The 14,352-nt window shown below is 34.1% G+C and overlaps 1 protein-coding gene across 1 annotated transcript; it reads right to left on the reverse strand.

Annotated features, from left to right (window-relative positions):
• Positions 1-13,066: 13,066 nt before the first annotated feature.
• On the reverse strand, positions 13,067-13,903 carry LOC139854304 (uncharacterized). Its single transcript, XM_071843618.1, has one exon. The coding sequence runs from the start codon at positions 13,901-13,903 to the stop codon at positions 13,067-13,069; it is 837 nt and encodes a 278-aa protein (XP_071699719.1).
• Between the last annotated feature and the right edge of the window lie 449 nt (positions 13,904-14,352).

The following is a 14,352-nucleotide window of genomic DNA, read 5'->3' on the forward strand; positions in this document are numbered from 1 at the left end:
GATATAATAAACAATGGGTTAACAACATTTAACAAGATCGTTAAACTAAAGGTTTCAAAACAACACTTACATGTAACGACTAACAATGACTTAACGACTTAGTTAAAATGTATATACATGTAGTGTTTTAATATGTATTCATACACTTTTGAAAGACTTCAAGACACTTATCAAAGTACTTCTACTTAACAAAAATGCTTACAATTACATCCTCATTCATTTTCATCAACAATTCTACTCATATACACTCGTATTTGTACTCGTACAATACACAGCTTTTAGATGTATGTACTATTGGTATATACACTCCAATGATCAGCTCTTAGCAGCCCATGTGAGTCACCTAACACATGTGGGAACCATTATTTGGCAACTAGCATGAAATATCTCATAAAATTACAAAAATATTAGTAATCATTCATGACTTATTTACATGAAAACAAAATTACATATCCTTTATATCTAATCTATATACCAACGACCAAAAATACCTACAAACACTTTCATTCTTCAATTTTATTCATCTAATTGATCTCTCTCAAGTTCCATCTTCAAGTTCTAAGTGTTCTTCATAAATTCTACAAGTTCTAGTTTCATAAAATCAAGAATACTTTCAAGTTTACTAGCTCACTTCCAATCTTGTAAAGTGATCATCCCACCTCAAGAAATCCTTCTTGTTTACAGTAAGATATCATTATAAATCAAGGTAATACTCATATACAAACTTTGATTCAATTCCTATAACTATAACTATCTTAATTCGAGTGATAACCTTACTTGAACTTGTTTTCGTGTCATGATTCTACTTCAAGAACTTTCAAGCCATCCAAGATCCTTTGAAGCTAGATCATTTCTTGTCACTTCCAGTAGGTTTACCTACTAAACTTGAGGTAGTAATAATGTTCATAACATCATTCGATTCATACATATAAAACTATCTTATTCGAAGATTTGAACATGTAATCACTAGAACATAGTTTAGTTAATTCTAAACTTGTTCGCAAACAAAAGTTAATCCTTCTAACTTAACTTTTAAAATTAACTAAACACATATTATATATCTATATGATATGCTAACTTAATGATTTAAAACTGAAAAACATGAAAAACACCGTAAAATCGGACATACGCCGTCGTAGTAACACCGCGGGCTGTTTTGGGTTAGTTAATTAAAAACTATGATAAACTTTGATTTAAAAGTTGTTCTTCTGGGAATATGATTTTTCTTATGAACATGAAACTATATCCTAAAATCATGGTTAAACTCAAAGTGGAAGTATGTTTTCCAAAATGGTCATCTAGACGTCGTTCTTACGACTGAAATGACTACCTTTACAAAAACAACTTGTAACTTGTATTTCCGACTATAAACTTATACTTTTTCTGTTTAGATTCATAAACTTAAGATCAATATGAAACCATAGCAACTTGAAACACTCAAAACGGATTTAAAACGAAGAAGTTATGGGTAAAACAAAATTGGATAATTTTTGTTGTTGTAGCTACGTGAAAATTGGTAACAAATCTATATTAATCATATCCTAGCTAACTTATATTGTATAATACATATATTCTAATATATTATGTAATCTTGGGATACCATAGACACGTATGCAAATGTTTTGACATATCATATCGACCCATGTATATATATTATTTGGAACAACCATAGACACTCTATATGCAGTAATGTTGGAGTTAGCTATACAGGGTTGAGGTTGATTTCAAAAATATATATGCTTTGAGTTGTGATCTAGCCTGAGACGTGTATACACTGGGTCGTGGATTGATTCAAGATAATATATCGATTTATTTCTGTACATCTAATTGTGGACAACTAGTTGTAAGTTACTAACGAGGACAGCTGACTTAATAAACTTAAAACATCAAAATGTATTAAAAGTGTTGTAAATATATTTTGAACATACTTTGATATATATGTACATATTTGTTATAGGTTCGTGAATCGACCAGTGGCCAAGTCTTACTTCCCGACGAAGTAAAAATCTTTGAAAGTGAGTTATAGTCCCACTTTTAAAATCTAATATTTTGGGATGAGAATACATGCATTTTTATAAATGTTTTACGAAATAGACACAAGTAAATGAAACTACATTATATGGGTGAATGATCGAAGCCGAATATACCCCTTTTACTTGGTAGCCTAAGAATTAGTAAACCGATCTACTAATTGACGCGAATCCTAAAGATAGATCTATTGGGCCTAACGAACCCCATCCAAAGTACCGGATGCTTTAGTACTTCGAATTCGTTTTTATCATGTTCGAAGGATTTCCCGGAATGATAGGGGATATTTTTATATGCATCTTATTAATGTCGGTTACCAGGTGTTCACCATATAAATGAATTTTATCTCTATGTATGGGATGTATATTGAAATATGAAATCTTGTGGTCTATTATTATGATTTGATAATATATAGGTTAAACCTATAACTCACCAACATTTTTGTTGATGTTTTAAGCATGTTTATTCTCATGTGATTATTAAGAGCTTCCGCCGTTGCATACTAAAATAAGGACAAGATTTGGAGTCCATGCTTGTATGATATTATGTAAAAACTGCATTCAAGAAACTTATTTTCGATGTAATATATTCTTATTGTAAACCATTATGTAATGGTCGTGTGTAAACAGTATATTTTAGATTATCATTATTTGATAATCTACGTAATGCTTTTTAAAACATTTATAGATAAAATAGTGTTTATGGTTGTTTTAAAAATGAATGCAGTCTTTGAAAAATGTCTCATATAGAGGTCAAAACCTCGCAAAGAAATCAATTAATATGGAATGTTTATAATCAATATGAACGGGATATTTCAGTTGGTATCCGAGCGTTGGTCTTAGAGAACCAGAAATTTGCATTGGTGTGTCTTATCGAGTTTTTTAGGATACATTACTGAATCTGGACTTCGACCGTGTTTTCTTTAAAAACGATTGCTTAACACTTTTGTTGGAAACTATATATTATTAACATGTAAATATTATGTGATATATTAACCTCTTAACGTGTTTGATATTGTGTGATAGATGTCTACCTCTAGTACAAATCCCATTGATTCACCTAATAATAATGAAGAGTCGAATATATTTTGGGAAGATTCACAAATTCCCGAAGAAGAACCGGAAGAGGAGGAACCGGAAGAGGGGGAACCGGAAGAGGAGGAACCGGAAGAAGAGGAACCAGAAGAGGAGGAACCGGAAGAGGAGGAACCGGAAGAAGAAGAGGTTTCGGAGGAAGAAATATTGATATCTATAGTAAATCGATTAAATAAAAGAAAATCCTCAACCAACGGACCAAAGTTAATAATGGTCAATGGTGTTTCCGCCGAGGAAGCAAAATATTGGGAAGATTACCAATTTTCTGATGAATCGGATCCCGATGAGGATTCCGATGATGTTATAGAAATTACCTCGACCCAATTTAATAAAGCGAAAGAAAATAATAAGGGAAAAGGTATAAAAATAGAGAAACCCGATTCCAACCCCGATGAACTTTATATGTATCGACAACATCCGTATTTCCTAAAATATAACAATGACCCGGGAACCTCTAAACCACCAGGTTTTTCTAAACCATTGTGGAAAATGACTGCTCATATTAGAGGAACACCATATATTCCTAGAAAATTAGGAAAACGAACCAAGTCCGAAGAAGAAGAAACCAGTGATTCAGATTAGAGGGTTGTAATCATGATGTGTATTATATGTATTGTAGTGTGCTTGTACTTTTATGTTCTATGTAAAAATTGCTTGTATTGTTTGTTAATTATCTTTTACGAATCTAATCATTGTCTATTTTACAGTATAAAAACAAAATGGACGTTAAGGGTAGACAACCGAATATTTTAGAAGACCTACCAGAGGATATGATTGAGGAAATCTTGTCTAGAGTCGGTCAGAATTCATCAGCACATTTAGTTATGACGAAATTAACTTGTCAAACATTTGAAAGACTTTCCAGAAATGCCTTAGTTTATAAAAGGCTTTCCTTTGATAGGTGGGGTATATCACATTGGGGAGACCGTAAGTTACGCCGTGTTTTCTTTAAAGCATTAAATACGGGGAACCCAAATGCAATTTTACGCTACGGGTTAAGAACCTATTTTGACTCAACATATCCCAACATAGGATTTCGTGAATTAGAAAGAGCTTATAACATGCAACATAAAGAAGCATGTTATGCTTACGGGTTAGTGATGTTCGCTTCTTACCAAAGTGAGAAAAAGAACATCGGATTGCAACTTTTAAATAAAACCTTCCCACAAGTGACGGATTCAGTAGTTGGGGTGAGAAACAAGGCTTTTAGATTATTACGGGGCTGTTGGACATTACGAAACCCTCGTCCTTTTGACGACATTACAACATGCAGCCTAGCCAATGGTCATAACGGTTATTTTCCACAAGACCAAGGATGGGAAGTCATCTTAGTAAAACCAGAATGCATGACTTGTTTCTGGACTTATGAATTACGTGTCTTTATTTCCTTTGCTAAACAACTTGCGTATTAACTAGATTTATCTTCAAAACTTTCATGTATCAAAGTGTACTATATTTCAAGTTATATGTAATATAGCGAAGTTGTAAGTTTGAAGAATATTTGTATGTGATATATTATTATAATCAGTTTTTCATATGGAATTGTAGTAGTTGAATTGTATTTTAGCTACTAAGTATGAACTTAACGGGTAGGTGGTACCCGAATTTAAACTTATAAAACGCTAATATGAAGAAAAAGCTTTTATAAATGAGTTCATATTATGCTACGAAATACTATTGACTACTCTTAATATTCTGTATGATTAACTCGATTCAGTTGGCTATTTTGAAGGAAATGGCACCGACTACTCGACACACCATGAATATGAGTGAATAGGAATTTCGTACCTTTCTTGCTGCAAACATAGCCGCAGTACAGGCTGCGCTACATACCAACAATAACTCTGAATCTAGCAATGCAGCTAACTGTGCAAGAAATCATGAGAATGCTCCTACAAAGAATTCACTGCCTGCAAACCTTTAGAATTTGATGGAACCGAAGGACCAATTGGATTGAAACGGTAGACCGAGAAATTCGAATCGGTGTTTTCCATAAGTAAGTGTACTGAAGAGGATAAAGTTAAGTACGCTACGCATACCTTCACAGGTATTGCGTTAACGTGGTGGAACACATATCTTGAACAGGTAGGACAAAATGCTGCTTATGCACTACCGTGGTCGGCATTTAAGCAATTGATGAACGAGCAGTACCGTCCTAGAAACGAAGTCAATAAGCTTAAGATAGAGCTTAGAGAGTTCGAACACAAGGGTTCGACATTACCACGTATGAACGACGATTCACATAGTTGTGCATATTGTGTCCGGGAATGTTCGAAGATGAAGAAAAGAAGATCAACGCGTTTGTAAAAGGATTACCAGAAAGGATTCAAGAAAATGTGAGTTCACACTAGCCTGCTTCCATACAAAAGGCAAGTCGAATGGCTCATAAACTCATAAATCAGATTGAGGGAAGAATTAAAGAGCAGGCAGCCGAAGAAGCCAACACGAAACAACTCAAGAGGAAGTGGGAGGAAAACAGTGACAAGAGTCACCAGTACAACAACAACAACAACAATTACAACCAAAATCGTAACAACTATCCCAATAACCGCAACATAAATCGCAACAACAACAATCGCAATCCCAACAACAACAACTACAACAAGCGTCCCAACAACAACAATTACAATAATCGTCCCAACAGCAATAACAACCGCAACAACAACAATAATCAGAAACAGCAATGCCAAAGGTGTGAAGAGAATCACCCGGGGTTCTGCACAACATTTTGCAACAGATGTAAAAGAAATGGTCATAGCGCGACAAAGTGTGAGGTCTACGGACCAATTTATAACAGAACTAAAGGAACAAATAATGCCGGAACGAGTAATGTCGGAACAAGTAGTGTCGGAGCAAGTACTGCCAACGTAGTCTGTTATAAATGTGGAAAATCGGGCCACATTAATAAAAATTGCCCGAATCAGGGGAATACTAATGGGCAGGGCCGCAGAAGAGTTTTCAATATTAATACGGCAGAAGCGCAGGAAGACCCGGAGTTTATTACGGGTACGTTTCTCATTGACAATAAATCTGCTTATGTTTTATTTGATTCGGGTGCGGATAGAAGCTATATGAGTAGAGATTTTTGTGCTAAGTTAAGTTGCCCATTGACGCCTTTGGATAGTAAATTTTTACTCGAATTAGCAAACGGTAAATTAATTTCAGCAGATAATATAAGTCGGGATAGAGAAATTAAACTGGGGGATGAAACGTTTAAAATTGATTTAATACCAGTCGAGTTAGGGAGTTTTGATGTAATAATTGGCATGAACTGGTTGAAAAAGGTGAGAGCAGAGGTCGTTTGTTACAAAAATGCGATCCGCATTATGCGTGAAAAAGGAAAATCTTTAATGGTGTACGAAGAAAAGAACAACGCGAAATTAAATCTTATTAGTAGTTTGAAGGCACAAAAACTAATAAGAAAAGGTTGTTACGTCATTCTAGCACACATCGAGGAAGTTAAACCTGAAGAAAAGAACATCAGTGATGTTCCCGTCGTAAAAGAATTTCCCGATGTATTTCCGAAAGAATTACCGGGATTACCCCCACATCGATCCGTTGAATTTCAAATAGACCTTGTACCAGGAGCTGCACCAATAGCTCGTGCTCCATACAGACTCGCACCCAGTAAAATGAAAGAATTACAAAGTCAGTTACAGGAACTTTTAGAGCGTGGTTTCATTCGACCAAGCACATCACCATGGGGAGCTCCTGTTTTGTTTGTCAAGAAGAAAGATGGTACACTTAGGTTGTGTATCGACTACCGAGAGTTGAACAAACTTACCATCAAGAACCGCTACCCACTACCAAGAATCGACGACTTATTTGATCAACTACAAGGCTCGTCTGTTTATTTGAAGATCGATCTACGTTCTGGATATCATCAAATGCGGGTGAAGGAGGATGATATTCCGAAGACTGATTTTAGGACGCGTTACGGTCATTACGAGGTTATGGTTATGCCATTTAGGTTGACTAACGCACCGGCTGTGTTCATGGACCTCATGAACCGAGTGTGTGGACCATACCTTGACAAGTTTTTCATTGTTTTCATCGATGACATACTTATTTACTCAAAGAATGACCAAGAGCACGAAGAACATTTGAGAAAAGTGCTAGAGTTGTTAAGGAAATAAAAACTGTACGTTAAGTTTTCAAAGTGTGCATTTTGGTTAGAAGAAGTTCAATTCCTCGGTCATATAGTGAACAAAGAAGGTATTCAGGTGGATCCAGCAAAGATTAAAACCGTTGAAAAATGGGAAACCCCGAAAACTCCGAAACACATACGCCAGTTTTTAGGACTAGCTGGTTACTACAAAAGGTTCATCCAAGACTTTTCCAGAATAGCAAAACCCTTGACTGCATTAACCAATAAAGGGAAGAAATTTGAATGGAAGGATGAACAAGAGAAATCGTTTCAATTATTGAAGAAAAAATTAACTACGGCACCTATATTATCATTACCTGAAGGGAATGATGATTTTGTGATATATTGTGACGCCTCAAAGCAAGGTCTCGGTTGTGTATTAATGCAACGAACGAAGGTAACTGCTTATGCGTCTAGACAATTGAAGATTCACGAGCAAAATTATACGACACATGATTTGGAATTAGGCGCAGTTGTTTTTGCATTAAAGACTTGGAGGCACTACTTATATGGGGTCAAAAGTATTATATATACCGACCACAAAAGTCTTCAACACATATTTAATCAGAAACAACTGAACATGAGGCAGCGCAGATGGATTGAATTGTTGAGTGATTACGACTTTGAGATTCGTTATCACCCAGGGAAGGCAAATGTGGTAGCCGACGCCTTGAGCAGAAAGGATAGAGAACCCATTCGAGTAAAAGTTATGAATATAATGATTCACACTAACCTTACTGCTCAAATAAAGGAGGCGCAACAAGGAGTTTTAAAAGAGGGAAATTTAAAGGATGAAATACCCAAAGGATCGGAGAAGCATCTTAATATTCGGGAAGACAGAACCCGGTATAGGGCTGAAAGGATTTGGGTACCAAAATTTGGAGATATGAGAGAAATGGTACTTAGAGAAGCTCATAAAACCAGATACTCAATACATCCTGGAACGGGGAAGATGTACAAGGATCTCAAGAAATATTTTTGGTGGCCGGGTATGAAAGCCGATGTTGCTTAATACGTAGGAGAATGTTTGACGTGTTCTAAGGTCAAAGCTGAGCATCAGAAAGAACCCGAAATCCCGGAATGGAAATGGGAAAACATTACCATGGATTTCTTCACTAAATTGCCAACGACTGCAAGTGGTTTTGATACTATTTGAGTAATAGTTGATCGTCTCACCAAATCAGCACACTTCCTGCCAATAAGAGAAGATGACAAGATGGAGAAGTTAGCACGACTGTATTTGAAGGAAGTCGTCTCCAGACATGGAATACCAATCTCTATTATCTCTGATAGGGATGGCAGATTTATTTCGAGATTCTGGCAGACATTACAGCAAGCATTAGGAACTCGTCTAGACATGAGTACTGCCTATCATCCACAAACTGATGGGCAGAGTGAAAGGACGATACAAACGCTTGAAGACATGCTACGAGCATGTGTTATTGATTTCGGAAACAGTTGGGATCGACACCTTCCGTTAGCAGAATTTTCCTACAACAACAGCTACCATTCAAGCATTGAGATGGCGCCGTTTGAAGCACTTTATGGTAGAAAGTGCAGGTCTCCAATTTGTTGGAGTGAAGTGGGGGATAGACAGATTACGGGTCCGGAGATTATACAAGAAACTACCGAGAAGATCATCCAAATTCAACAACGGTTGAAAACCGCCCAAAGTCGACAAAAGAGCTACGCTGACATTAAAAGAAAAGATATAGAATTTGAAATTGGAGAGATGGTCATGCTTAAAGTTGCACCTTGGAAAGGCGTTGTTCGATTTGGTAAACGAGGGAAATTAAATCCAAGGAATATTGGACCATTCAAGATTATTGATCGTGTTGGACCAGTAGCTTACCGACTTGAGTTACCTCAACATTCACGGCTGTACATAACACTTAACATGTCTCGAATTTGAAGAAATGTTTTGCTAAAGAAGATCTCACTATTCCACTAGACGAAATCCAAATCAACGGAAAACTTTAATTCATCGAAGAACCCGTCGAAATAATGGATCGTTAGGTTAAAAGACTTAAACAAAACAAGATACCAATTGTTAAGGTTCGATGGAATGCTCGTAGAGGACCTGAGTTCACCTGGGAACGAGAAGATCAGATGGAGAAGAAATACCCGCACTTATTTCCAGAAGATACGTCAACACCTCCAACTACTTAAAATTTCGAGACGATATTTATTTAACGGGTAGGTACTGCAGTGACCCGAACTTTTTCATGTTTATATATATTAAATTAAATTGTTATTTACATGATTAATTGTTTCCAACATGTTAAGCAATCAAACTTGTTATGACTTGATTAATTGAAATAGGTTTCGTATAGACAATTGACCACCCAAGTTGACCGGTGATTCACGAACGTTAAAACTTGTAAAAACTATATGATGTCATATATATGGATACATATATATATATATATATATATATATATATATATATATATATATATATATATATATATATATATATATATATATATATATATATATATATATATATATATATATATATATATTTAACATATTATTATGATAAGTAAACATATCATTAAGTATATTAACAATGAACTACATATGTAAAAACAAGACTACTAACTTAATGATTTCGAAACGAGGCATATATGTAACGATTATCGTTGTAACGACATTTAATGTATATATATCATATTAAGATATATTAATACATCATGTTATCATGATAATGTAATAATTTAATATCTCATTTGATATAATAAACAATGGGTTAACAACATTTAACAAGATCGTTAAACTAAAGGTTTCAAAACAACACTTACATGTAACGACTAACGATGACTTAACGACTCAGTTAAAATGTATATACATGTAGTGTTTTAATATATATTCATACACTTTTGAAAGACTTCAAGACACTTATCAAAGTACTTCTACTTAACAAAAATGCTTACAATTACATCCTCATTCATTTTCATCAACAATTCTACTCATATACACTCGTATTTGTACTCGTACAATACACAGCTTTTAGATGTATGTACTATTGGTATATACACTCCAATGTTCAGCTCTTAGCAGCCCATGTGAGTCAGCTAACACATGTGAGAACCATCATTTGGCAACTAGCATGAAATATCTCATAAAATTACAAAAATATTAGTAATCATTCATGACTTATTTACATGAAAACAAAATTACATGTCCTTTATATCTAATCCATATACCAACGACCAAAAACACCTACAAACACTTTCATTCTTCAATTTTCTTCATCTAATTGATCTCTCTCAAGTTCCATCTTCAAGTTCTAAGTGTTCTTCATAAATTCTACAAGTTCTAGTTTCATAAAATCAAGAATACTTCCAAGTTTACTAGCTCACTTCCAATCTTGTAAAGTGATCATCCCACCTCAACAAATCCTTGTTGTTTACAGTAAGATATCATTCTAAATCAAGTTAATACTCATATACAAACTTTGATTCAATTCCTATAACTATAACTATCTTAATTCGAGTGATAATCGTACTTGAACTTGTTTTCGTGTCATGATTCTACTTCAAGAACTTTCAAGTCATCCAAGATCCTTTGAAGCTAGATCATTTCTTGTCACTTCCAGTAGGTTTACCTGCTAAACTTGAGGTAGTAATGATGTTCATAACATCTTTCGATTCATACATATAAAACTATCTTATTCGAAGATTTGAACATGTAATCACTAGAACATAGTTTAGTTAATTCTAAACTTGTTCGCAAACAAAAGTTAATCCTTATAACTTGACTTTTAAACTCAACTAAACACATGTTATATATCTATATTATATGCTAACTTAATGATTTAAAACCGAAAAACATGAAAAACACCGTAAAACAGGACATACGCCGTCGTAGTAACACCGCGGGCTGTTTTGGGTTAGTTAATTAAAATCTATGATAAACTTTGATTTAAAAGTTGTTCTTCTGGGAAAATGATTTTTCTTATGAACATGAAACTATATCCTAAAATCATGGTTAAACTTAAAGTGGAAGTATGTTTTCCAAAATGGTCATCTAGACGTAGTTCTTACGACTGAAATGACTACCTTTACAAAAACAACTTGTAACCTGTATTTCCGACTATAAACTTATACTTTTTCTGATTAGATTCATAAACTTAAGATCAATATGAAACCATAGCAACTTGAAACACTCAAAACGGATTTAAAATGAAGAAGTTATGGGTAAAACAAGATTGGATAATTTTTGTTGTTGTAGCTACGTGAAAATTGGTAACAAATCTATATTAATCATATCCTAGCTAACTTATATTGTATAATACATATATTCTAATATATTATGTAATCTTGGGATACCATAGACACGTATGCAAATGTTTTGACATATCATATCGACCCATGTATATATATTATTTGGAACAACCATAGACACTCTATATGCAGTAATGTTGGAGTTAGCTATACATGGTTGAGGTTGATTCCAAAAATATATATGCTTTGAGTTGTGATCTAGCCTGAGACCTGTATACACTGGATCGTGGATTGATTCAAGATAATATATCGATTTATTTCTGTACATCTAATTGTGGACAACTAGTTGTAGGTTACTAACGAGGATAACTGACTTAATAAACTTAAAACATCAAAATGTATTAAAAGTATTGTAAATATATTTTGAACATACTTTGATATATATGTACATATTTGTTATAGGTTCGTGAATCGACCAGTGGCTAAGTCTTACTTCCCGATGAAGTAAAAATCTGTGAAAGTGAGTTATAGTCCCACTTTTAAAATCTAATATTTTGGGATGAGAATACATGCATTTTTATAAATGTTTTACGAAATAGACACAAGTAAATGAAACTACATTATATGGGTGAATGATCGGAGCCGAATATGCCCCTTTTGCTTGGTAGCCTAAGAATTAGTAAACCGATCTACTAATTGACGCGAATCCTAAAGATAGATCTATTGGGTCTAACGAACCCCATCCAAAGTATCGGATGCTTTAGTACTTCGAATTCGTTTTTATCATGTTCGAAGGATTTCCCGGAATGATAGGGGATATTCTTATATGCATCTTGTTAATATCGGTTACCAGGTGTTCACCATATGAATGAATTTTATCTCTATGTATGTGATATATATTGAAATATGAAATCTTGTGGTCTATTATTATGATTTGATAATATATAGGTTAAACCTATAACTCACTAACATTTTTGTTGACGTTTTAAGCATGTTTATTCTCTGATGATTATTAAGAGCTTCCACTGTTGCATACTAAAATAAGGACAAGATTTGGAGTCCATGCTTGTATCATATTATGTAAAAACTGCATTCAAGAAACTTATTTTCGATGTAATATATTCTTATTGTAAACCATTATGTAATGGTCGTGTGTAAACAGTATATTTTAGGTTATCATTATTTGATAATATACGTAATGCTTTTTAAAACATTTATAGATAAAATAAAGTTTATGGTTGTTTTAAAAATGAATGCAGTCTTTGAAAAACGTCTCATATAGAGGTCAAAACCTCGCAAAGAAATCAATTAATATGGAACGTTTATGATCAATATGAACGGGATATTTCAATTTAACTTTAAACATAAACCATACACATTATCTTACATTATTGGTTCCTATGGCCCACATGGCCAGTACATTAAACACACGTATTTACATACAATAATTACAAGGACACGTTACATAATGTTACATTATTGATGAGGTCTACTGGGGTCCACTTATATATTGGTTGTTATCTTTAGTCTACATCCCTCCCACGCTGAAAAAAGACAAATGTTGGAAATTATGATGCTAGGAATGTGTCTTCTTCTTGACAGTATTCGCAACTGTGCCTTGGTGCCCTAGATATTTGTTTACATAAACGCCTTTTTATATATTCTGGAAGAGCAGAAAGTTGTCCTGTGAATGCTTCAAAGGGTTCTTCAAAATTGTTGATTAGATTGAGACCTTTTTCATCAATTTTTTCAATAGTGCTTGAGTAGATTAAGACATTTTTGTGAACGTAATTGATTCTCACATTTTCTTGCTGTTCTTGGCCATTTCCTATTTTTGAGGATCCAAAATAAACTCCTGCTAGTGATGACACCAGATGATCGATTATTGGAGTTATTTTTAATGCTTCATCTCTTGTTGGATAATTACAATTGCTTACTCCGAGATATGCTATTGTAAATGATGGGACAAGTAACTGTTGGTCTACGTTAAATATTGGGTAGCTTGAATGCATTCTAAGAAATATTTCTCTTTCTTTTGTAAAATTGTCTCTGTATCTGGTTATTGCTTCTTGCATTCTTTGAGGGAGTTCCTTGATTTCATGAAGTGTTCTTCCATCGATATATAAGGTATCAATTAATCCATGGACGAAATATTCTGATATTGTTAATGGTGATGCTTCTGGTAAGAAAACTGCTTTAGGGCCAGTTTTCCTATTTTTGGGATAGAACATCATTGTTGCATAATTTTCGTTGTAATTCACAAGGTTATCCCATAACCTTTGAAAACTGTGTGTGGATGGTTTCTTCTTATCTTCTTTTTCTGTTGTAGAGAGAATATTTTTCATCCTATTCATGGCATTTAGACTTGCTGTTTGACCATAAAGATAATGGTTAAGATTAACCATTCCCGATCCTAAACGTTTTGCTTCATTGGCTGGTTGAGTTGCTATTGTTTTATATGCTTCATTGAATGCTACCTTTGCTGCTTCTAGAGTTTTGTAACTTTTATGCGTTACGCTTCTGCCTAATATAAACTGATTTGCTGTTGCCCAGTTGTTGTATATTCCTTTGGATGGTCCGTCAAAAATGACATACCATTTTTTCTTTGGTTCTTCTGGATACGATGTTTGTTAAGATTGTTCTTCTTCTTCAGTCATTTCATACCAGCTTTGTTTTTTGGGTGTTTCTGGTTCTTCTAAGTTAATGTTAGTTGGTTTATGTGGTGTTTGTGAATTTGGTGTTTGTGTTGATTTGGATGATGAGAGTGTTGTTAACGAAGGTGATTCTTCCTTGATTTTTTCTGGTGTTTCTTTTTTGACTAATTTTTGTTGGGTTAAAATGTTTAAGGTTTCTA

This window comes from Rutidosis leptorrhynchoides, chromosome 1 (genome assembly GCF_046630445.1).
Source record: "Rutidosis leptorrhynchoides isolate AG116_Rl617_1_P2 chromosome 1, CSIRO_AGI_Rlap_v1, whole genome shotgun sequence".
NCBI classification, from domain to species: domain Eukaryota; kingdom Viridiplantae; phylum Streptophyta; class Magnoliopsida; order Asterales; family Asteraceae; genus Rutidosis; species Rutidosis leptorrhynchoides.